Consider the following 26477-nt stretch of genomic DNA (forward strand, 5'->3'; position numbering starts at 1 on the left):
CTCCTGAGATCCCTTCCAACCCTGATATTCTAGGATTCTATGATCTATTAAGATTATAAAAACCAAGAATGTACTTTTCTGTAGAATACCATGATTAAATCGAGTCTTCCAGACTAGTGATTTAAATCAAATCCACCCTGCTGCATTGCTGTGTAAACAACAAACCCCTCCATGCTCTGCTCACACACAGCCACTAGCATTCAAACTCACTCCTGGCTGCACTGTACTGAGTGTGACTAGCAAGACACTCATGAAGTTACTAAACAAGACAGCAACATCAGCCAGTTTTCTACTCCCAGCCTTGCACCCCGGGAATCTGCATCTTAAACTGCTCAGTCTGTTCACTGTGCTGGACAAACTCAATAATTAGTGGGTCATCCCCCCTCCACAAAGGGATCAGATTAGGCCAAAGCCTTGTTCTCTCAAGTCAAATCCCCCAAACACTTCAAGGAAAACACACAGGTCCAGACAAAACACTAAAATCAGTTTATTAACTGAAACAAGGAGGTTTTCAGGGATCACAAGGGAGAAAGATGTGAAAGGTCAAAACTAGTTAGTTCTTAGTACCCAGGACAGATTTCCTTCCCGCCTTGGTGCGTCCTCCCCAGTCCAAGGCCCCTGTGGCCTTTCAAGGCATATCCTTGACTTCTGTAAAGATGGGAGAGGAGAGGTGAAAATGGAGGCAATTCTCCCTTCTGCTTTTATACCATTCTCTTCTTTGAGGTTCAAGCTCCAGCCAGGGGACAGGCAACAATCAGTCTGTGGCCAAAGTGAGCATCCAGCCGTCCTTCTGGTGAATTGTAACTCTCTTGTTCACAACTCCACAGCTGGTGAATGGCCAGCTAAGCAAATTAAGGGCCACCTAGCTGGTCTGCAGGTACCATTGTCTCTGAAGAGCTAGTCTTTGGGTGTTTTCCAGCTTTCCAGCATGTAACAAACATACAGCAAACTCTCAGAGCTCCATGGAGAGTGCTGATCGACACATTTTAACAGGACAATAATATTCAGCACATGATAACTTTTCCTATGATACTTCACAAGACATACTTTGGAGAAGACTTATCCTTTTGTAATCGTGGTGACCATAAGAGTGTAGACCAGTGGTTCTCAAATGTGTTTCATTGGCCCCACCTTCTTTGTGTGTGTGGTCATTTACGCCCCACCCTCACAAGCACATATATGGCCATCTTGCAAAACACATTTTGGTGATTTCAGCTATAAACATTCCCTCCATCCTTCAGCCCCTAACCCCAGTGATTTCAAGGAGAGGGAGCTGGAATTGGGCAGGTGACATGGGCGATGGGTATAATCTCTGAATACAGGAACCCTTTGCATAAATTGTTAACCTCTAAAAAGATATAGCTAAACATAGACCACTACAGTTACCCCTCTTCCAAGTCTTTAACATGTTTACATTTCAAACTCTAGCTTAATGAAGGTGGAAACACTTTTAAAATCTCTCTCTAAAAGTTGAATCTGAGTCAATTACATACAAGTTGCTTAACCCTTTCTTGCCATGAGTCACAGAAGTTTACATCTTCTGTGGATTCCTCCATGTTTAACGAGGTCTGATGTCCGTATGAAACTTTTCCCACACTCCAAGCACTTGTGGGGTCTCTCTCCTGTATGGATTTTCTGATGATAACCAAGGGCTGATTTCCAAGTGAAACTTTTCCCACACTCCAAGCACTTGTGGGGTCTTTCTCCTGTGTGGATTGCCTGATGATTAACAAGGTGTGACCGCCATGTGAAACTTTTCCCACAGTCCAAGCACTTATGGGGTCTTCCTCTTGTGTGGATTGCCTGATGATTAACAAAGTGTGACTTCCGCTTGAAACTTTTCCCACAGTCCAAGCACTTATGGGATCTTTCTCCTGTGTGGATTGCCTGATGTTTAACAAGGGTTGACCTCTCTGTGAAACTTTTCCCACAGTCCAAGCATTTATGGGGTCTCTCTCCTGTATGGATTTTCTGATGATTACCAAGGGCTGATTTCCAAGTGAAACTTTTCCCACAGTCCAAGCACTTGTGGGGTCTTTCTCCTGTGTGGATTGCCTGATGTTTAACAAGGGTTGACCTCTCTCTGAAACTTTTCCCACAGTCCAAGCATTTATGGGGTCTTTCTCCTGTGTGGATTGCCTGATGACTAACAAGGCCTGATTTCCGCTTGAAACTTTTCCCACAGTGCAAGCACTTGTGGGGTCTTGCTCCTGTGTGGATTGCCTGATGAATAACAAGGTCTGACCTCCATCTGAAACTTTTCCCACAGTCCAAGCACTTGTGGGGTCTTTCTCCTGTGTGGATTGCCTGATGTTTAACAAGGTGTGACCTCTGCTTGAAACGTTTCCCACAATCAAAGCACTTGTGGGGTCTCTCTCCTGTGTGGACTGCCCGATGTTTTACAAGTACTGACCTCTGCTTGAAACTTTTCCCACAGTCAAAGCACTTGTGGGGTCTCTCTCCTGTGTGGATTGCCTGATGACTAACAAGGACTGATTTCAGCTTGAAACTTTTCCCACATTCAAAGCACTTGTGGGGTCTCTCTCCTGTGTGGCTTTTCTGATGATAACCAAGGGCTGATCTCGAAGTGAAACTTTTCCCACAGTCCAAGCACTTGTGAGGTCTTTCTCCTCTGTGGATTCTCTGATGATTAACAAGGTTTGACCTCGCTGTGAAACTTTTCCCACAGTCCAAGCACTTATGGGATCTTTCTCCTTTGTGAATTGTTTTATGTTTAAGAAGGTTTGACCTCGCTGTGAAACTTTTCCCACAGTCCAAGCACTTGTGGGGTCTCTCTCCTGTGTGGATTGCCTGATGAGTTACAATGTCTGATTTCCGCTTGAAACTTTTCCCACAGTGCAAGCACTTATGGGGTCTTGCTCCTGTGTGGATTGCCTGATGTCTAACAATGTCTGACCTGTGTATGAAACTTTTCCCACAATCCAAGCATTTATGGGGTCTCTCTCCTGTGTGGACTGCCTGATGTTTAACAAGGTGTGACCTCTTTATGAAGCTTTTCCCACAATCCAAGCATTTATGGGGTCTCTCTCCTGCGTGGATTGCCTCATGAATAACAAGGTCTGATCTCCATGTGAAACTTTTCCCACACTGCAAGCACTTATGGGGTCTCTTTCCTGTGTGGATTACCTGATGTTGAACAAGGGTTGACCTTCGTATGAAACTTTTCCCACAGTCCAAGCACTTGTGGGGTCTCTCTCCTGTGTGGATTGCCTGATGACTAACAAGGACTGATTTCTGCTTGAAACTTTTCCCACAGTCCAAGCACTTGTGGGGTCTCTCTCCTGTGTGGCTTTTCTCCTGTGAATTTAGTGCTGACTTTGAACTGAAACATTTCCCGCATTCAACGCATTGAATGGGCTTGTCTACAGTGTGGCTTCTCCCATGGTTATTAAGATCTCTGCGCTTATTGAAGCTTTCCCCACTGTCCAAGCATTGAAATGATTTCTCTCCCGTATGGACTGTCTGATGTGTAACAAGTTGTGATCTCAAAACGAATGCTTTCCCACACTCAAGGCAGTGCCAGGGTGTCTCTTCCTTGGGATTTGTCTGCTGCTCTCTGGGATTCTCGTCTCCTCCCCCACCATTAATAGATTCATCCACTTTCTTCCTGGGTTGGTTTATCAGAAGCTTCTCTGACCTGTGCCAATTTCCCCAGGCTTCTCCCTGATTCCAGCAAAGGGAAAAATTCCCTTCAGCTCTTCCCAAAAAGGTCCCCTGTGGTTCCACTTCCCCAGGAACTGCCTCATGATGATTCCTCTCCTTGTTCTCACTCCCTCGCTCAGCACCTACTGGGAGAGACACAATCCAGAGAGGAGTCATTGTGCTGGGGAGAAAGAGGAATAGCACTGAGGGAAAAGCCAACACAAAGACTGAGCAATTGGATTCTGCCTCCACATCCCACCCAAACACTTACAAGGAAGGAGAGACGGGAAGGGTGGAATGGCGTGAGCAATATCTGCTGACCATAGCCCTGCTCTCGGTGAGATGAAGAAGAACTGAGGGCGTTACTCATATCATATTTTGGGATTCTCAACTTTTTCCTTCATTCCCTAGATGGTTTCTCTGTCAGGCCTCACCTGTGCTGGTGCATCTCTGAAGCCTTCTCTCCTTGAAATCCTGGAGATCGGACACCCACAGCTCTTCCCCTCGTTCCAGCCGGGCGATAAGCTCAGGTTTGGGAACGGGAAATCCTGTGCAGAAGGTGAAATGAGTCCAGATCAGGGTGCATGGAGCATTGGTGGAGGATCTGTCACAAAGGACATTCCGTGAGTGGAACCTGTCCCTGTGCTCTGCTGGAGGAACGTGGAATCCAAGAGGATGGGAACAGGGTCACTGAGCCCCCTTGCGCAGAGGACGTTGTCTGGGGAGGTAAGTTGAATTATTACTACACCCTCACTAGGCGTTCCCAGGATCTGTGCGCTCCAGGGGCCTTGCTGACTCACACACAGGTCTGCACTTAAGACCCTGCCTCTTTCTAAACCTGCAGAGCCCAGAGCTCTCCCCATGGCTGGAGCTATTCCCAAGGAGGGAGATGAACAGAGATTGTATGTGCAGCCAAGAAACAACACAGACAAGACAATGCGGATTTACGTCCCTTTGAAAGCTGGAGGGGTGGGCATGGTTTAGCTTGTCCATTGGGTTTTGACTCCCGTGTCCCAGTGGAGAGGGCACCGAAATGCATGTATTTCTCATATGGCAGCTGTGCATTATGGAACCCATTCGCCTCTGCTCGAACTGATCAGGGAAGAACCTGACCACATTAAGACACACACACCCCACAGCTTCTAATAACTGAGGGGACGGGAATCCTTTACCCAGCGAGGTCACCGTCTCGTAGTTCTCCTGCATGACGTCCTTGTAGAGGGCTCTCTGAGCGGGGTCCAGCAGAGCCCCCTGCCCCTGGGTGAAATAAATAGCCACCTCCTCGAAGGACACCGGCATCTGAAACACCAAGAGTCCCCCACTCAGCACCTGCTGCCCCAGCCACAATCCCACTACTCATGGGAAAGGAAAAAAAAACGTGAAGCTATGGGAGGGCCAGAGTAGCAGAATCCCACCCCCACCCTGCTCAGAGCAGCCAGGAGGCTTCAGGGGGTGGAGAAGGTGAGAGCTCCCTGTCCGCCCCAGCACACGGAGCACGCCAGGATCTTCTCATTTCCCACGCGCCTGCCAGCCACAGACTGGGACAGGAAGCAGAGCTCTGAGCCGGGGACAGGGACAGGAATCCCGACAGCTTCCCTTCCTATTTCACAGCAGCCCCATGCAAGTGAGGTCAGGCTCCAGCACTGCGAGCCTGAAAATGTTCCCAGCCCTGCCGAGGTGGTTATATCCTGCCTGAGAAATGGGGGAATGTCCCCTCCCCCTTTCCCTGCCACAATGGTCCTATTTAGTAAATCAGTAGGATTATCAAACCCTGTCTCCTCCCTCCCCCGCCCAGCAGCGCCCTGAAAATCCCCTACCTGAGCTGGCTCTATCACAGCCATTTCCCTTCTCTGTCCCCTGGAAGACTGGCCGATCTTTAGTGAAACGTGGACCTGATTCCTCAGCCTGTAGGGGCGAGATGGAGGTTACAGAAGGGGTTTCTGTCCATGTCACACCCCGATTCCCCCCAGACTCTTCAGACCCTCCCAGTAACAGCATCTCTGAGCCAAATGCTAAAAAAAGGGAAGAACCAATAGGGCCAATTTGGGAGTCTGGCCCAGATTGCAGTGTAAACCCCTCTCTCTTACCAATAGCTGGAGGCCTCTGGTGGCGTCACCTGAAGATTGAGCTGCCCTGGACTCCCCCGGCAGCCCCCAGGGACAGGCAGGAAGAGGCTGATCCTAGGCCCATCCACGCACCCCCTGCCTGAGCCAGCAGTGACTCCGGTCTGACTCTGGTGTGGCTGAGATCTGAACCCTACAGGGAAATCAAACCAGGGCCCTGGGCAGCCCCCAACACTCAGGGCACAGAGACCCCACCACCAGAGGGGTGTCTGACAATAACACACTCAGAGCCAGGTCTGTGGGGGCGCTGGGTTTTTTCCTTGTAGCTTCTGCACCCTGGGCGGTTAGTGCGTGATCACTCAGAAACCTGAGAAGAGCTTCTCTCCGCCCCTCCCACCCCGTGTCCCATGGGGCGGAGAAGCTTCCTGGACATCTCCCCCCCCCGCCTCCCCACATCCCCCCTTTCCCTTGCTGTGCCCCCCACTCACATCTTCCCCCATTCCCGACCTCGCTCCCCTCAGCCCCACAGTCCCCCGATCCTCCTCCATTGCCCCATCTTCCCTTCCGTGCACCCCTGCCCCCATCCCAGCCTGCCCCCGGCATCCCCTGCACCCGCCACCGGCCCCTCTTTATACTCCTCCCCCTGCAGCCCAGATGTGACCGGGGGGCCGCTGCAAGGGGGGGATGGGAGGGTCTCTCTTACCTTCCCTCCGAGCGGGGCCCCCCGGGGCAGGGTCCGGGCCGGGAAGGGGCCCTGGCCGGGCTGGGGGCTCTGCCCTGGGAGAGGCTCCCGGGGAGCAGCGGGCAGGGCCCGGCTGGAGGTTCCCCTCTCGCGGCTGCAACCCGGGCTCCGGGCTCCCAGCACCAGCCGCCGGGGCTCGGGGATCTCGCCGGGAGCCAGAGTCCCCGCAGCGGCTGCGAGTCACTTCCTGGGCCGGGCTGAGCCCCGCGATCGCTCCCCACAGAGCCGCCCCGCAGCCGGTCCTGGGTCCTAGCGATCAACCCACAGTAATCCAGCCCCCTGCCCAGCCCCTGCCCCCTGGGGGCCCAACCGCCCCTGGGCTCGGGGAGCTTCTCCCAGCAGTAAGGGGTCATCCCGCCTAGAAACTTCCCCTGTCACCATTCAGTCTCGCTCGCAGCCTCCCTGCAGGACTGACCGGGCACCGGCCGCTGGCTGATCAGCCCGTCTGCCGCAAACTTCTCTCCATATTGGGCTGGCAGAGGCCTTGCTCTCACCGCCTCTCTGGTCACCGGCTACTGGCCCAAAACCTCTGGTTGTTTGAGCTGACTGGGCCAGATTTGCAGGGGGGAGCGAGGGAAGGCAAAAGGAGAGAGAGCAGAAGTGGGGGTGGCATAATTGTTTAGACCACTGGCAGAGGTGAAAGTAAGCCGGTCTGATCCAGTCTGGCGGACTGGGCAAGAGCCGGGACACCGCTGACTGCACCGGCAGGGGGCAGCTTCCCCAGGCCGGTGATGTGAAGGGCTCCGGCCACCGGTACCACAGCGGAGCCCTGGGCCCTTTAAATCGCCGCTGGAGCCCCGGGGGTCCCGGCTGCCGCTGCAGCTACTGCTCCTGCCCTGATTTCAAGGGCCCGAAGCTCCCAGCAGCTGCTCACGTACCAGGGGGAGTTCAGGATTTAGCCAAAATCAAAGTCAGTGGAGTTGAGGATGTCCGCTGGCTCCCCTTCTCTGGTTTGCCCTGCTGAGCGTGTCTTTCAAGATCAGGATGATGAAAGCCCAACAGTGCCATGCTGGGGCCCAGGAGACAGCGGGTGTGAGACGTACCCCAGGGTACAATCTGGACTGTTGAACTGCTTAATTCTCCATCCCAGGGCATCTTTTACACTGCTTCCCAGGCTGGATAAAAATCAATGAGTTAAACAAAAATCAGTGTTTTTATTTAAATTTGATTTTTTTTTTTGATAAAATGCTTTTTGAGGAAAAACCTTATCTAAAGATATGTTTAATTAAGATACATTGTAGCTCAAAGGTATCTCATCATGGAATAGGGATTGTAAATTCTAATTCTATAGTATGAGACAATATATTCATGGAATGTTTAAGAAAAGATTTGTACATGAGTTCCAATAGTTGATGGATTAGGGACCCAATTTTATGGGGTTCCACAGGCTTCTGTATAGATTACTTAGGTTAATCTTTCCATCTACCCCATGGGACTCAGTGCTCAGTCTAGAAGACCCCCTCAGAGATGCTTAGTTTCCCAGTTCTCAAACTGTGGCTTTGTGTCTCCAGAGGTAACATGCTTGTTAACAGCCAGAATGTTTTAAAATAAATTAATATAGAGAGGTGAGAAATAACAGACCTCACCTCTATTGTCCCCCTGCAAATTTCTGTACACAGAGTCTATCCCTTCCCTCTCTCCAAAACTGCAAAGTTTCAAAAAGTTGAATGAATAGAAGACTGTTGGAGGCAGAATAGATCTGGACAAGGAGAAGAAGTCTGGACATAAATGTGAGAAACGATGGACATATGCTTTTCTGTTAAAATATTATATCTTTGCTGTTGAAGAAAAAATCCAGAATACTTATCGTAGTTGTTTTAATGAAATAAAACAATTTAAACATCTGTCTGGTGATGTTCTCCTCCACCGCGTGGCATGAATGAAATAACCAAACAATGAAATAACCAAAAGCAAATAAATGTAATGAAATAACCAAACAATCATTCATTGTCTGATATGGCTGTAAAACTAACCTGAAAAGTTTTCAAAATAAATCAGTTTTAAAATGTATAGTGTGTACCTTCTAAAAATGCAACCTACATCTATCTCTGAGTTGTGTACAATATCTATTAAGATTATAAAAACCAAGAATGCACTTTTCTGTAGAATACAATGATTAAATCGAGTCTTCCAGACTAGTGATTTAAATCATCATTTAAATCAAATCCACCCTGCTGCATCGCTGTGTGAACAACAAACCCCTCCACGCTCTGCTCACACACAGCCACTAGCATTCAAACTCACTCCTGGCTGCACTGTACTGACTGTGACTAGCCAGACACTCATGAAGTTACTAAAGGACTCAGCAACATCAGCCACTTTTCTACTCCCAGCCTTGCACCCTGGGAATCTGCATCTTGGACTGCTCAGTCTGTTCACTGTGCTGGACAAACTCAATAATTAGTGGGTCATCCCCCCACCCCCCACAAAGGGGGTCGTATTAGGCCACAGCCTTGTTCTCTCAAATCAAACCCCCCAAACACTTCAAGGAAAACACACAGGTCCAGACAAAACACTAAAATCAGTTCATTAACTGGAACAAGGAGGTTTTCAGGGATCACAAGGGAGAAAGATGTGAAAGGTCAGAACTAGTTAAATCTATACAATTAAAACATGCATTTTAAATCCTAAATTTGACCAATCTAAGGAAAATGCGAAGCAAGCAGGTTTTCGCACCTGCCCGCTATTGCAAGCGGTTCACAGTTCTTCGTACCCAGGAGGGATTTCCTTCCCGCCTTGGTGCATCCTCCCCAGTCCAAGGCCCCTGTGGCCTTTCAAGGCATATCCTTGACTTCTGTAAAGATGGGAGAGGAGAGGTGAAAATGGAGGCAATTCTCCCTTCTGCTTTTATACCATTCTCTTCTTTGAGGTTCAAGCTCCAGCCAGGGGGCAGGCAACAATCAATCTGTGGCCAAAGTGAGGGTCCAGCCGTCCTTCTGGTGAATTGTAACTCTCTTGTTCACAGCTCCACAGCTGGTGAATGGCCAGCTAAGCAATTAATGGCCACTTAGCACCTAGCTGGTCTGCAGGTACCATTGTCTCTAAAGAGTGAGTCTGTGGGCGTTTTCCAGCTTTCCAGCATGTAACAAACATACAGCAAACTCTCAGAGCTCCATGGACAGCGCTGATAGACACATTTTAACAGGACAATAATATTCAGCAGGCAATGACTTTTCCTAGGATACTTCACAAGACATACTTTGGAGAAGATTTATCCTTCTGTAATCGTGGTGACCATAAGAGTGTAGACCAGTGGTTCTCAAAAGTGTTTCACTGGCCCCCCCTTCTTTGTGTGTGTGGTCATTTCCGCCCCCGCCCTCACAAGCACATATATGGCCACCCAGCTCTAAAGGCAGAGTCGTTGCTGGCGATGCGCCCAGCTCTGAAGGCCTCCAGCAGCAGCACAGAAGTAAGGGTGACCGAGTGAAAAGTGATATTCCTCAATATCACTGTTCACAGCAGACTTATCACCCCCTTGCCACCCTGACTTCTGCCCTGCTGCTCCACTTGGCTTTTGAGAGCCTGAGCATTTATCCCCACCTCCCAGATACGCCAGTTCCTTCTTCAAGAGTCCCAGCTGGAGGTCATGCCTCCCTTGACATATTCCTGTGCCTCCATTGGGAGGACGTGCCCCACAGTTTGAGAATTACTAGTGTAGACAGTCACCGTTGCGATTGGAACCCAACATGGTAACACCTGCTCCTTTCTGTCTGCGGGATCCCCAGAGAAAATATCCGAGCAGGAGAGAGGAACAGATCTCACTGATATTAACCTTGCAAAACACATTTCAGTGATTTCAGCTATAAACATTCCCTCCATCCTTCAGCCCCTAACCTCAGTGATTTCAAGGAGAGGGAGCTGGAATGGGGCAGGTGACATGGGTGATGGGTATAATCTCTGAATTAGCAAAATACAGGAACCCTTTGCATAAATTGTTAACCTCTAAAAAGATATAGCTAAACATAGACCATGACAGTTACCCCTCTTCCAAGTCTTTAACATGTTTACATTTCAAACTCTAGCTTATGAAGGTGGAAACACTTTTAAAATCTCTCTCTAAAAGTTGAATCTCAGTCAATTACATACAAGATGCTTAACCCTTTCTTGCCATGCATCACAGAAGTTTACATCTTGTGTGGATTCTTCCATGTTTAATGAGGTCAGACATCCGTATGAAACTCTTCCCACAGTCCAAGCACTTGTGGGGTCTCTCTCCTGTATGGATTTTCTGATGATAACCCAGGGCTGATCTCCAAGTGAAACTTTTCCCACAGTCCAAGCACTTGTGGGGTCTTTCTCCTGTGTGGATTGCCTGATGTTGAACAAGGTGTGATCTCTGTATGAAACTTTTCCCACAGTCCAAGCATTTATGGGGTCTCTTTCCTGTGTGGATTGCCTGATGATTAACAAGGTCTGACCTCCATGTGAAACTTTTCCCACAGTCCAAACACTTGTGGGGTCTCTCTCCTGTGTGGATTGCCTGATGACTAACAAGGTCTGACTTCCGCTTGAAACTTTTCCCACAGTGCAAGCACTTATGGGATCTTTCTCCTTTGTGAATTGTTTTATGTTTAACAAGGTTTGACCTCTGTATGAAACTTTTCCCACAGTCCAAGCACTTGTGGGGTCTCTCTCCTGTGTGGATTGCCTGATGATTAAGAAGGTGTGACTTCTCTATGAAACTTTTTCCACAGTGCAAGCACTTGTGGGGTCTTGCTCCTGTATGGATTCCCTGATGTTTAACAAGGTGTGACCTCTGAATGAAACTTTTCCCACAATCCAAGCATTTATGGGGTCTCTCTCCTGTGTGGATTGCCTGATGAATAACAAGGTCTGACCTCCATGTGAAACTTTTCCCACAGTCTAAGCACTTATGGGGTCTCTCTCCTGTGTGGATTGCCTGATGATTAACAAGGTCTGACTTCCGCTTGAAACTTTTCCCACAGTCCAAGCACTTATGGGGTCTCTCTCCTGTGTGGATTCTCTGATGATTAAAAAGGCCTGCTCTCCATGTGAAACTTTTCCCACACTCCAAGCACTTATGGGGTCTCTTTCCTGTGTGGATTGCCTGATGATTAACAAGGTCTGACTTCCGCTTGAAACTTTTCCCACAGTCCAAACACTTGTGGGGTCTCTCTCCTGTGTGGATTGCCTGATGTTTAACAAGGGTTGACCGCTGTATGAAATTTTTCCCACAGTCCAAACACTTGTGGGGTCTCTCTCCTGTGTGGATTGCCTGATGTTGAACAAGGTTTGACCTTCGTATGAAACTTTTCCCACAGTCAAAGCACTTGTGGGGTCTCTCTCCTCTATGGATTGCCTGATGATTAGCAAGATATGACTTGCATATGAAACTTTTCCCACAATCAAAGCACTTATGGGGTCTCTCTCCTGTGTGGACTGCCTGATGATTAACAAGCGCCGACCTCCATCTGAAACTTTTTCCACAGTCCAAACATTTATGGGGTCTCTCTCCTGTGTGGCTTTTCTCATGTGAATTTAGTGCTGACTTTGAACTGAAACATATCCCGCATTCAACGCATTGAATGGGCTGGTCTACAGTGTGGCTTCTACCATGATTATTAAGATCTTTGCACTTATTGACGCTTTCCCCACTGTCCAAGCATTGAAATGGTTTCTCTCCCGTATGGACTGTCTGATGTGTAACAAGTTGTGATCTCACAATGAATCCTTTCCCACACTCAAGGCAGTGCCAGGGTGTCTCTTCCTTGGGATTTGTCTGCTGCTCTCTGGGATTCTCGTCTCCTCCCCCACCGTTAAGAGATTCTTCCACTTTCTTCCTGGGTTGGTTTATCAGAAGCCTCTTTGTCCTTTGCCAATTTCCCCAGGCTTCTCCCTGATTCCAGCAATGGGAAAAATTTCCTTCAGCTCTTCCCAAAAAGGTCCCCTGTGGTTCCACTTCCCCAAGAACTGCCTCATGATGATTCCCCTCCTTCTTCTCACTCCCTCGCTCAGCACCTGCTGGGAGAGACACAATCCAGAGAGGAGTCATTGTGCTGGGGAGAAAGAGGAATAGCACTGAGGGAAAAGCCAACACAAAGACTGAGCAATTGCATTCTGCCTCCAGATCCCACCCAAACGCTTGCAAGGAAGGAGAGACAGGAAGGGTGGAATGGCGTGAGCAATATCTGCTGACCACAGCCCGGCTCTCGGTGAGATGAAGAAGAACTGAGGGCGTTACTCACATCATATTTTGGGATTCTCAACTTTTTCCTTCATTCCCTAGATGGAATTTCTCTGTCAGGCCTCACCTGTGCTGGTGCATCTCAGAAGCCTTCTGTCCTTGAAATCCTGGAGATCGGACACCCACAGCTCTTCCCCTCGTTCCAGCCGGGCGATAAGCTCAGGTTTGGGAATGGGAAATCCTGTGCAGAAGGTGAAATGAGTCCAGATCAGGGTGCATGGAGCATTGGTGGAGGATGTGTCACAAAGGACGTTCCGTGAGTGGAACCTGTCCCTGTGCTCTGCTGGAGGAACGTGGAATCCAAGAGGATGGGAACAGGGTCACTGAGCCCCCTTGCGCAGAGGACGTTGTCTGGGGAGGTGAGTTGAATTATTACTACACCCTCACTAGGCGTTCCCAGGATCTGTGCGCTCTGGGGGCCTTGCTGACTCACACACAGGTCTGCACTTAAGACCCTGCCTCTTTCTAAACCTGCAGAGCCCAGAGCTCTCCCCATGGCTGGAACTATTCCCAAGGAGGGAGATGAACAGGGATTGTATGTGCAGCCAAGAAACAACACAGACAAGACAATGCGGATTTATGCCCCTTTGAAAGCTGGAGGGGTGGGGATGGTTTAGCTTGTCCATTGGGTTTTGACTCACATGTCCCAGTGGAGAGGGCACCGAAATGCATGTATTTCTCACGTGGCAGCTGTGCATTATGGAACCCATTCGACTCTGTTCTAACTGACCAGGGAAGAACCTGACCACATTGAGACATGCAGACCCCACAGCTTCTAATAACTGAGGGGACAGGAATCCCTTACCCAGCGAGGACACCATCTCATAGTTCTCCTGCATGACGTCCCTGTAGAGGGCTCTCTGAGCGGGGTCCAGCAGAGCCCCCTGCCCCTGGGTGAAATAAATAGCCACCTCCTCGAAGGTCACCAGCATCTGAAACACAAAAGAGTCCCCCACTCAGCACCTGCTGCCCCAGCCACAATCCCACTACTCATGGGAAAGGAAAAATAAACGTGAATATGTGGGAGGGCCAGAGTAGCAGAATCCCACCCACACCCTGCTCAGAGCAGCCAGGAGGCTTCAGGGGGTGGAGAAGATGAGAGCTCCCTGTCCGCCCCAGCACACGGAGCACGCCAGGATCTTCTCATTTCCCACACGCCTGCCAGCCATAGACTGATACAGGAAGCAGAGCTCTGAGCCGGGGACAGGGACAGGAATCCCGACAGCTTCCCTTCGTATTTCACAGCAGCCCTGGGCAAGTGGGGTCAGGCTCCAGCAGTGGGAGCCTGGAAAATGTTCCCAGCCCTGCCGAGGTGGTGATATCCTGCCTGAGAAATGGGGGAATGTCCCCTTCTTCTTTCCCTGCCACAATGGGCCTATTTAGTAAATCAGTAGGTTTATCAAACCCTGTCTCCTCCCTCCCCTGCCCAGCAGCTCCCTGAAAATCCCCTACCTGAGCTGGCTCCAACACAGCCATTTCCCTTCTCTGTCCCCTGGAAGACTGGCCGATCTTTAGTGAAACGTGGACGTGATTCCTCAGCCTGTCAGGGTGAGAGGGAGGTTACAGAAGGGTCCTCTGTCCATGTCACACCCCAATTCCCCCCAGACTCTTCAGACCCTCCCAGTAACAGCATCTCTGAGCCAAATGCTAAAAAAAGGAAAGACCCAAAAGGGCCACTTTGGGAGATTTCCACCCATTGCAGTGTAAACCCCTCTGCCTTAACAATTCCTGCAGACCTCTGGTGGCATCACCTGAAGATTGAGCGGCCCTGGACTCCCCCGGCAGCCCCCAGGGACAGGCAGGAAGAGGCTTAACCCAATTGGCCCATCCACGCACCCCCCTGCCTGAGCCAGCAGTGACTCCGGTCTGACTCTGGTGTGGCTGAGATCTGAACCCTACAGGGAAATCAGACCAGGGCCCTGGGCAGCCCCCACCACCACAGGGGTGTCTGACAATAATACACTGAGAGCCGGGTGTGTGTGTCGTGGGGGAGGGGGAGGGAGGCTGGGTTTTTTCCGTGTAGCTTCTGCACTCTGAGGGGTTAGTCCCCTGATCACTCCCAAAGCTGGTTTGACCAGTTCCAGGAAAAGAGCTTCTCTCCGCCCCTCCCACCTCGTGTCCCACGGGGCAGAGAAGCTGCTTGGGCATCTCCCCCCGCCCGCCTCCCCACATCCCCCCTTTCCCTCGCTGTGCCCCCCACTCACGTCTTCCCCCATTCCCGACCTCGCTCCCCTCAGCCCCACAGTCCCCCGATCCTCCTCCATTGCCCCATCTTCCCTTCCGTGCACCCCTGCCCCCATCCCAGCCTGCCCCCGGCATCCCCTGCACCCGCCTCCGGCCCCTCTTTATCCTCCTCCCCCTGCAGCCCAGATGTGACCGGGGGGGCTCGCTGCAAGGGGGGGGCGGGTCTCTCTTACCTTCCCCCCGAGCGGGGCCCCCCCGGGGCAGGGGCCGGGCCGGGAAGGGGCCCTGGCCGGGCTGGGGGCTCTGGCCTGGCAGAGGCTCCCGGGGAGCAGCGGGCAGGGCCCGGCTGGAGGTTCCCCTCTCCCGGCTGCAGCCCGGGCTCCGGGCTCCCAGCACCAGCCGCCGGGGCTCGGGGATCTGACCAGGAGCCTGAGAGTCAGAGTCCCCGCAGCGGCTGCGAGTCACTTCCTGCGGCCGGGGAATGAGGGACTTCAGCGATCGCTCCCACCCAGCTCCTCCTGGGTCCTAGCGATAAACCCAGTACCTGCGCTTGGCCTCTCTCTGTCTGGCATCTGTTGGACTCACAGGCTCTAAGGTCAGACGGGGACCATCGTGAGCATCTAGCCCAGGGATTCTCACGACCAAATTTGGTGGCCTCACAGTGTGGCCAACAACTCTCCCTGGTGGCCGCTCTGACACTTAGAATCATAGAATCATAGAATATCAGGGTTGGAAGGGACCCCTGAAGGTCATCTAGTCCAACCCCCTGCTCGAAGCAGGACCAATTCCCAGTTAAATCATCCCAGCCAGGGCTTTGTCAAGCCTGACCTTAAAAACTTCCAAGGAAGGAGATTCCACCACCTCCCTAGGTAACGCATTCCAGTGTTTCACCACCCTCTTAGTGAAAAAGTTTTTCCTAATATCCAATCTAAACCTCCCCCACTGCAACTTGAGACCATTACTCCTCGTTCTGTCATCTGCTACCATTGAGAACAGTCTAGAGCCATCCTCTTTGGAACCCCCTTTCAGGTAGTTGAAAGCAGCTATCAAATCCCCCCTCATTCTTCTCTTCTGCAGGCTAAACAATCCCAGCTCCCTCAGCCTCTCCTCATAAGTCATGTGTTCTAGACCCCTAATCATTTTTGTTGCCCTTTTCTGGACTCTCTCCAATTTATCCACATCCTTCTTGTAGTGTGGGGCCCAAAACTGGACACAGTACTCCAGATGAGGCCTCACCAATGTCGAATAGAGGGGGACGAGCACGTCCCTCGATCTGCTCGCTCACTTCCTCCTATAATCCTAATTAACTTTACGAGAAACCAATAAATAGGCACAGAAGTAAGGGAGGCTGGGGAACACTCCTGGTATTGTGGGGAACTTCATTGGCTTATACACCTCCCCAATGGAATCAAATAGCAGAAGGATCTGAGTCCTGGCTCCCACTCCCTTTACTCGAGGCCTGCCTGACCTCGAGGACTTCCCTTCCACGCTAGTCCCTGAAACCCCAACAAGGCTGGGCCCAGGATTCCTGAGGGACCTTCACCCCCAATCTTGTTGTGATCACTCAGAACAGAGGCTAGGGTGTCAGATCCCCAGTCTGGGGTGCTCTCTTCACTCCAGACACTTCCCTGATTGTACAGAGTTCAGAACAAATACAATTTATTAAATAGTGGGTAATAAACATTAAGGAAAAAATGGGAAAGGAAAACATGATGTCATCCCACACTGCCCAGGGTCCCCCCTTCGTACCCCTCAGCTGCTCACTGCACCCAGCTCCAGACTGCTCCAGCTTCCTTCTGCCTCAGCACCGCTGCTGCTCTCTCTCCAGAAGCAGTGAGAGGCAAAAAGGCATCCTTTAAAAAGTGGAAGATAGATCCTAATGAGGAAAATAGAAGAGAGCATAAACTCTGGCAAATGAAGTGTAAAAATATAATGAGAAAGACCAAAGAAAAAAATAAAAAAAATTGAAGAACAGCTATCCAAAGACTCCAAAAGTAATAAACACATCAGAAGCAGAAAGCCTGCTAAACAACCAGTGGGGCCACTGGACGATCAAGATGCTAAAGGAGATGCTAAAGGATGCTCAAGGACGATACGGCCATTGCAGAGAAACTAAATGAATTCTTTGCATCAATCTTCATGGCTGAGGATGTGAGGGAGATTCCCAAACCATTCTTTTTGGGTGACAGATCTGAGGAACTATCCCAAATTGAGGTGTCATTAGAGGAGGTTTTGGAACAAATTGATCAACTAAACAGTAATAAGTCACCAGGACCTGATGGTATTCACTCAAGAGTTCTGAAGGAACTCAAATGTGAAGTTGCAGGACTACTAACTGTCATCTGTAACCTATCATTTAAATCAGCTTCTGTACCAAATGACTGGAGGATAGCTAATGAGATGCCAATTTTTAAAAAAGGCTGCCAATTTTTAAAAAGGGCTCCAGAGGTAACCCTGGCAGCTACAGGTCAGTAAGCCTCACTTCAGTACTGGGCAAACTGGTTGAAACTATCGTAAAGAACAAAATTTTCAGACACATAGATTAACATAATTTGTTGGGAAATAGTCAACATGGTTTTTGTATAGGAAATCATGCCTCACCAAACTACTAGAATTCTTTGTGGGGTCAACAAGCATGCGGACAAAGGAGATCCAGTGGATATAGCGTATTTAGATTTTCAGAAAGCCTTTGACAAGGTCCCTCACTAAAGGCTCTTAAGCAAAATAAGGAGTCATGGGATAAGAGGGAATGTTCTCTCATGGATTGGTAACTGGTTAAAAGATAGGAAACAAAGGGTAGGTATAAATTGTCAGTTTTCAGAATGGAGAGAGGTAAATAGTGGTGTTCCCCAGGGATCTGTTCTGGGACCAGTCCTATTTAACATATTCATAAACAATCTGGAAAAACGGGTAAACAGTGAGGTGGCAAAATTTGCCTATGATACAAAACTACTCAAGATAGTTCAGTCCCAGGCAGACTGCGAAGAGCTACAAAAGGATCTCACAAAACTGGGTGACTGGGCAACAAAATGGCAGATGAAATTTAATGTTGATAAATGCAAAGTAATGAACATTGGAAAATATAATCCTAACTGTACATATGCAATGTTGGGGTCTAAATTAGCTGTTACCACTCAAGAAAGAGATCTGGGAGTCATTGTGGAGAGTTCTCTGAAATCATCCACTCAGTGTGCTGCGGCAGTCAAAAAAGCCAACAGAATGTTGGGAATCATCAAGAAAGGGATAGATAAAATATCATATTGCCACTTTATAAACCCATGGTACATCCACACCTTGAATACTGAGTGCAGATGTGGTTGTCTCATCTCAAAAAAGATAGATTGGAATTGGAAAAGGTTCAGAAAAGGGCTACAAAAATGATTAGGGGTATGGAACGGTTTCGTATGAGGAGAGATTAATAAGACTGGGACTTTTCAGCTTGGAAAAGAGGCGACTAAGGAGAGATATGATGGAGGTCTATAAAATCATGAGTGGTGTAGAGAAAGTAAATAAGGAAGTGTTATTTACTCCTTCTCATAATACAAGAACATGGGGCCACCAAATGAAATTAATAGGTAGCAGGTTTAAAACAAACACAAGAAAGTATTTTTGCACGCAACACACTGTCAACCTCTGGAACTCCTTACCAGAGGGTATTGTGTAGGTCAATACTATAATGGGATTCAAAAGGGAGCTAGATAGATTCATGGAGGATAGGTCCATCAATGGCTATTAGCCAGGATGGGCAGGAATGGTGTCCCTAGCCTGTGTTTGCCAGAACCTGGGATTGGGTGACAGGGCATGGATCATTTGATGATAACCTGTCTGTTCATTCCCTTTGGGACACCTGTCATTGGCCACTGTCAGAGAACAGGATACTGGGCTTGTTGGACCTTTGGTCTGACCCAGTATGGCTGTTCTTACATTCTTATGAATTATAAATTTCTTTGTTTCTTTGTTTACCCCCTTCTTCCCGTTGGTAATGGATAGCCAGATAAGAGTTTTCTAACACCAACGGTAGGTCCTTTGTCGTCTCTGAGGAGTTTGAGTGGGACAATCCCCAGAGCTATGACATATTTCAGGAACAAAAAGCATTGCCATATGTCTGGGTTTTTCTGGACAGATCCTCTCCTTTGAGCCTGCTGGGCGGGGTTTTCCCATAACAGCAAATGTCCAGGGGGATGGGGGGAGGGGGGTGGCCTTGCAGAGCAGACAGACTGCAGCTCAGAAACAGCCCTGATTGGTCACTTCCCAATTGGTCCATGCCCCTGCATCTACAGCTGATTGATTGCTGCAGGATCCCGCCCAGCCAGGCCCAGGCTCCCAACCCAGGGGAGGGATCTGCAGGTCAGCGTTGACTGAAAGCTGTTGCCAGCCCCCTTTCACTAAGACAGCAGCCAACAGTGCCTTCACCTCATGAGTACCCCCACCTCACCCCCTCCAGCACCCCTAACTCAACACCCCCCTTCCACCAGCTCCCACCCCCAATCAGTGTCCTCTTTTGGGACACCTGGAAGACGGTCACCCTAGAAACAAACATACATTAAAATCTCACCATTCTACATGCACTGGTGTTACAGGCATTTCAATGGCACAATATTCAGCAGATCTTGAGTTTTCCAATGATCCCTCACCAGGCACATTTTGTACACAACATATCCAAACCCTACGCAGTGGTGAACATGGGGAGCAGGGGTTAGTCACAAGAGGGATGCAGTGATGGGTAAGTGGGGCAAAGAAACTCTCTGTCATGCTAACACAGGACACGGCGGGACATGGGGAGAGTGTGACCAGCTGGGCTGTCAGGTTCCTCATCTCCGTCTGGCCTCAGTGATGGGGATCGGCCTGGCTTCAAACCTCCCAGGTCTCCTAACATCCCCGGCTCCCTTCTTGCCTGCGCCCAACCTCAGCATCTTAGCAATAGGGAGATGCTGCTCGCTCCTCCCATCATTTCTCTTGGGCCTTTAGATTTCAGGTCCAGCTTCACATGACACAGGTCAAGTCTAGTCGCTCTCTGGCACTGGTGCAGCAAGTGCACAATTCTCAGCCTCAGCCTTTTGGCTCTGAGGAGCAAACGCAGCAGTTGCCCAGCTCTGTTCCCCTTCACCTTCTCCCTGTCCCAAGGGTATCTCACATCACTGCACGGATCAGGCAGTAAGTTCATTTCCATTTCAGTCTCTGCCTCTCGGAGTGTGGATCTAGTTTGCACCATCAGTGTTCCTGCTGAGAGATACTGATCACTGTCGTTGTACAAACCACACAAAAGAATCTCATGACAAAGAATTAGATAAAGCTTGAAATAAAATAAAATCTAAAAAGGGACTATTCTGTCAAATGATCATTTGTCTCGTGAAGTCCTCAATAAATCTGAGCTACATCCTGTCAAACTAAATTAGTATCAAAGTATGTGACCTAACAGCCTTCACGAAAAGAGAAAAACCCACAGTCCAGGGTGGGCTATAAAAACCTTTCACATTCATAAAGAGAAATCTCAGAGAATCCTTCAAGATTCAAAAATCAGGAAAATAAACACCCATTTTCTTCTGAAGTGGCCAAACCGGTTTTATTTCTCACTTCATTATTCGGTTGTATTAGTTGCAAAAGTTTTAGCATCATTATAATAAAAGAAGAAGAAAGAGAAACTTTCCCATCTACAAATGATCTGTACTAAGCCTAGATAAAGCCGGGAAGCAATTTTACCAATAGGTAGAAACAGGGCTCTGAGATCTGAAAGGTCAAACTGTGCTTTGAGGTTCATTGGGATTTCCCCACCCACTCTGAGGTCTATGACACTTTCTTCTCCAGCCCTCCGGAGTCTGACTTAGGATCCTAGACATCAAAACTGTGATTCTTGAGCATGGAGAACCAGGGACCCAGTGGTAAGTTACATCTTGGGAGGTGGAGCGGTAGAACAGGGATGGGATAAATCTCTCTATCGCTTGGACAGATGTTACAGTGTCAAGAGTGGAGGATGATGGTGAGGGGGGAACGAGGGAATCCCTCAGACTCACCGCATTGACCTGAAATAGCACAGAAGCCCAAACACCACATTCTGCTGTCCCTGCTCCCCATTTATTTAGCATCTAGTTAATGCTGGCCCATAAAGGGAAAAATGTACAAACAGTAAATGCTTTTCAGCATGGCCTGGAAAAACGTGAAACTATCTGAGAATGAGACAATCCGGCCCCAAAGGGGGAAGTCAGGGACTAGCAATCACTGTGCTAATGAGAGAGGGTCAGAACACATAAGTAAGGCTACAATTTTGCTATGGAGCTCGCAGAAAGTCATGGAATCTGTGACTTCCAGAGACCTCAGTGGCTTCAGATCATGGCAGAAAGGAGGTGCAGGGTCCCCCTGCCAACTGTTGCAGCCAAGAGCTGTCCACCAGAGCTCGGGGCTGTTGCAGGCCATAGGGGTCCTGCAGTTCCTAGCTGTCACGAGTGGTGTTGGGGGCCTCTGAGGCTCTCAGCCATGGGGCCTCGGCAGCCCTCTACCAGACCCTCCCAGCTGCCCAGATACCATGGGACTCCAGAGCCACAGCAGCCATGGGTGCTGGAGCCTCCTCCCTCCCCATTTTGTCATGGATATCATTAGTATATGTCACAGACAGATCACAGGCTTCTGCAAATTTAGCTTTATTGCCTGTGACCCGTCCCTGATTTTACTAAAAACATCCAGGATAATCTCTTAGCCTTACACATAAGATGCTCACGGTGCATTTATACTCAGACACCCAGTGCAGGGTCACAGAGATGCGCCGGCTAAACCCGACCACGATTCCTACCATAGACAGGCGCTCGGAGACTGATGCTACGGAGGCAGAGGTGGGATCTCCAGGCCTCCCAAAATAGGCCCTGTGGGAATCAGCCCCTCTCAGTGGAGCTGTCTGAATGCAGAGGGGGCAGGGGAAAGGGGGCCTAGGGGGTGAGTGAGGAGAGACAGCACCTCTCTACCCCTGTGCTCTCCCTCACCTCTTATCCCATGATCCCCAAACACTTGATACCCCAGCACCCAGCTTCCCAGCTCCACCAGCCCCAGCCATTCAATCCCCAGCATCCTCCCCAAAACCCAAAGCCCTGGTCAGTGAACGTTTGATCCCCCAGAGCCCAGCACCCTGGGGGATTCAGGGAGGGGAGGAGGTACCAGCCCCCAGGGACACTCCCCCTGCAAGGAACAGCTCCAGGTAAGTGGGGGAGGTCAGCCTAGGGGCTGGTGGAAGATGGGGGGTGGGGACAGCTGTCTAGAATGAAGGTGGGGCCTGGCCCAAGTGTCCTTCTCCTCATCGCCATGGCAGAGGGATCCCGGCTGGGAGGGGAAAGGAGAGGGGGGGAACTTCAGCCAGCAGAGGGAGCAGCTGGAGGAGTTTCTCTCTCTCCCTTCCCCCACCTGTGGCCCATTTGCTCAGTAGCTAGGGCTGCAGTAGGGAGGAGGGGCTGATTGACACTTCTCCTCCTCTGCCTGGGGTTTGCTTAGACTAGGGAGAGCCAGAGGGTCACTGACCAGCTGCTGCTCGGCTGCTGCTGAGTCTTCACCCCAGCGATGGGCTTCTGGATCCCTGAGAGTCAAATGCCCCTGATGTGGGCAGGAATGAGGAAACGGGTTCGTGAACATGGCCAGCCCCAGTCAGGGCCCTGAGAGAATTTCCCGGCTGTGAGACGGGGTCTCTGATGTCCCACATGGTGTTAGCTCCACTTGGAGCATTTTCCACACTGAGAACATCTCAGAGGTTTCTTCCCTGTGCGGATTTGCGGATGCACATGAACATGGACATGCATGTCTGGTGGGCGTTGCTGGCCCAGACATGGTTGAGCAATATCCCTCCTGTGGCCTTATGCAGGTGAGTCATTGAATTGTAACTCCTTTGCTGGACAATGGCTGGTCATATCTATTTAGCATCCACTGGGGTATTGGTTACCTCTCATGTCATTATCTCTGGAGAGCTAGCATCTGGGCGCTTTCCAAATTTACAGCATGTATTGCTGACAAGCATACAACACAATTCTCATAACTTCACCTGCATTCATTTCCACAGTATGCATCCGATGAAGTGAGCTGTAGGTCACGAAAGCTTATGCTCAAATAAATTGGTTAGTCTCTAAGGTGCCACAAGTACTCCTTTTCTTTTTGCGAATACAGACTAACACGGCTGTTACTCTGAAACCTCCCAGAGAGTAGTTATCAATGGTCATGCTGGAAGGGCATAACGAGTGGTGTTCCGCAGGGATCAGTTCTGTGTCCACTTCTTTTCAATGTCTTCATCAACAATTTAGATCATGGCGTAGAGAGTACACTTATAAGGTTTGCGGATGATACGAAGCTGGGTGGGGTTGCAAGACCTTTGGAGGATAGGATGAAAATTCAAAATGATCTGGACAAACTGGAGAAATGGTCTGAGGTAATTAGGATGAAATTCAATAAGGACAAATGCAAAGTACTTCATTTAGGAAGGAACAATCAGACGCACACATACAAAATGGGAAATGACTGCCTAGGAAGGAGTAGTGCGGAAAGGGATCTAGGGGTCATAGTGGACCACAAGTTAAATATGCGTCAACAGTGTAACGCTGTTGCAAAAAAAGCAAACATCGTTCTGGGATGTATTAGTAGGAGTCTTGTAAGCAGGACATGAGAAGTAATTCTTCCACTCTACACTACGCTGATTAGGCCTCAGCTGGAGAATTGTGTCCAGTTCTGGTGCCACATTTCAGGAAGGATTTGGAGAAAGTCCAGAAAAGAGCAACAAAAATGATTAAAAGTCCAGAAAACACAACCTCCAAGGGAAGATTGAAAGAACTGGGTTTGTTTAGTCTGGAAAAGAGAAGACTGAGAGGGGACAAGATAACCGTTTTCAAGTACCTAAAAGGTTGCTGTAAGGAGGAGGGAGAAAAATTATTCTCCTTAACCTCTGATGATAGGACAAGAAGCAATGGACTTAAATTTCAGCAAGAGAGGTTTAGGTTGGACATTAGGAAAAAATTCCTATCAGGGTGGTTAGGCACTGGAATAAATTGCTTAAGGAGATTGTGGAATCTCCATCATTGGAGATTTTTAAGAGCAGGTTAGACAAGCACCTGTCAGGGATATTCTGGATGGTGCTGGTCCTGCTATGAGTGCAGGGGACTGGATGTGATGACCTCTCGAGGTCCCTTCCAGTCCTATGATTCTATGAATTGGCCTAGGGTTCTGGCATGAGCTGGCACCTGGTCTGTCAGCGTCACACAGTTTACACCAGAAAAAACTGGTGGACTGTTAAAGAGAAGGGCTAGCTAATCTCAACCACATACCAGAGAACCTTCAAAGGCTGATGCTGCATAGGCAGACATGGGATCTCCAGGCCTCCCACAAAAGGCCCTGTGGGAATCAGCCCCTCTCAGGGTGCTGGCTGACTGCAGAAGGGCCAGAGAGAAAGGGTGGAGGAGGCGAGTGAGGAAAGGCAGCACCGCTCTACCCCTGTACTCTCCCTCTCCTCTTATCCCATGATCCCCAAACATTCAATAGTCCCAGGTCCCCAGCCCTATCCATTAAATCCCTGGTGTCCTCCCCATAACCCATCACCCTGGTCCCTCAATATTTCAACCCCCAGAACCCAGCACCCAGGGACACTCCCCCTGCAGGGAACAGTTCCAGGTAAGTGGGGGAGCCCAGACTTGACTGGTGGAAGATGGGGGGTTGGAGTGAAGGTGGGGCCTGGTCCAAGTGTCCTTCTCCTCATCGCCATGGCAGGGGGATCCCGGCTGGGAGGGAAAGGGCGGCGGTGGGGGGTGGGGGGGAGGAGAAACTTCAGCCAGGCAGAGAGAGCTTCTGGAGGAGTTTCTCTCTCTCCCTTCTCCCACCTGTGGCCCATCAGCTCAGCAGCCAGGGCTGCAGCAGGGAGGAGGGGCTGATGGGGGCTCCTCCTCCTCTGCCTGGGGTTTGCTTAGACCAGGCAGAGCCAGAGGGTCACTGACTAGCTGATGCTCAGCTGCTGCTGGATCCTCACCCCAGTGATGGGCAGCTGGATCCTTGGGAGCCAAATGCCCCTGATATGTGTGGGAATGAGGAAATGGGTTTGTCATTATGGCCCGGTCAGGGTCCTGAGAGAATTTCCTTGCTGTGGGGAGGAGTCTCTGATGGAGATTTCAATTATCCCCATATTGACTAGGTACAATGTCACCTCAAGACGGGATGCAGAGATCAAGTTTCTTGACACCTTAAATGACTGCTTCTTGGAGCAGCTGGTCCTGGAACCCACCAGAGGAGAGGCAATTCTTGATTTAGTCCTAAGTGGAGCACAGGATCTGGTCCAAGAGGTGAATGTAGCTGGACCACTTGGTAATAGTAACCATTATATAATTAAATTTAATATCCCTGTGGCAGGAAAAATACAACAGCCACCCAACACTGTAGCATTTAATTTCAGAAAGGGTAACGACAAAAAAATGAGGAGATTAGTTAAACAGAAATTAAAGGGTACAGTGCCAAAAGTGAAATCTCTGCAAGGTGCATGGAAACTTTTTAAAGACACCATAGTAGAAGCTCAACTTAAATGTATACCCCCCAAATTTAAAAACATAAAAAGAGAACCAAACAAGAGCCACTGTGGCTAAACAACAAAGTAAAAGAAGCAGTGAGAGGCAAAAAGGCATCCTTTAAAACGTGGAAGTTAAATCCTAGTGAGAAAAATAGAAAGCAACATAAACACTGGCAAATGAAGTGTAAAAATACATAAGGCAGACCAAAAAAAGAATTTGAGGAACAGTTACTCAAAAAGTAATAGCAAAACATTTTTTAAATACATCAGAAACAGAAAGTCTGCTAAACAACCAGTGGGGTTGCTGGACAATTGAGGTGCTAAAGGAGCACTCAAGGACGATACGGCCATTGCAGAGAAACTAAATGAATTCTTTGCATCAGTCTTCATGGCTGAGGATGTGAGGGAGATTCCCAAACCTGAGCCATTCTTTTTAGGTGACAGATCTGAGGAACTGTCCCAGATTGAGGTATCATTAGAGGAGATTTTGGAACAAATTGATAAATTAAACAGCAATAAGTCACCAGGACCAGATGGATTCACCCAAGAGTTCTGAAGGAACTCAAATGTGAAATTGCAGAACTACTAACTGTAGTCTGCAACCTATCATTTAAATTAGCTTCTGTACCAGATGACTGGAGGATAGCTAATGTGATACCAATTTTTAAAAAGGGCTCCAGAGGTGATCCCGGCAATTACAGGCCTGTAAACCTGACTTCGGTACTGGGCAAACTGGTTGAAACTATAATAAAGAACAATATTGTCAGACATATAGAAGAAGAGTCAACATCTAGGGAAATCATGCCTCACCAATCTACTAGAATTCTTTGAGGTGGTCAACAAGCATGTGGACAAAGGGGATCCAGTGGATATAGTGCACTTAGATTTTCAGAAAGCCTTGGACAACGTCCCTCACCAAAGGCTCTTAAGCAAACTAAGCTGCCACGGGATAAGAGGGAAGGTTCTCTTGTGGATTGGTAACTGGTTAAAAGATAGGAAACAGAGTAGGTATAAATGGTCAATTTTCTGAATAGAGAGAGGTAAATAGCGGTGTCTCCCAGGGGTCTGTTCTGGGACCAGTCCTAGTCAACATATTCATAAATGATCTGG

General features: G+C 49.2%; 1 protein-coding gene across 1 annotated transcript in view; it reads right to left on the bottom strand.

The window, feature by feature from the left end:
• Positions 1-463: 463 nt before the first annotated feature.
• LOC144274769 (uncharacterized) overlaps positions 464-26477 on the bottom strand; it is a 42580-nt gene continuing 16566 nt past the window's right edge. Inside the window, exons 6-7 of the mRNA XM_077833853.1 lie at positions 10635-11961; positions 464-3505 (exon numbers count right to left, since the gene is read on the bottom strand). Coding sequence (XP_077689979.1) covers positions 1522-3505; positions 10635-11961 — 3311 coding nt within the window. The 3' untranslated portion in view covers positions 464-1521. The remainder of the gene's footprint in view (positions 3506-10634; positions 11962-26477) is intronic.

This window comes from Eretmochelys imbricata, chromosome 14 (assembly GCF_965152235.1).
Source record: "Eretmochelys imbricata isolate rEreImb1 chromosome 14, rEreImb1.hap1, whole genome shotgun sequence".
Taxonomy (NCBI): domain Eukaryota; kingdom Metazoa; phylum Chordata; order Testudines; family Cheloniidae; genus Eretmochelys; species Eretmochelys imbricata.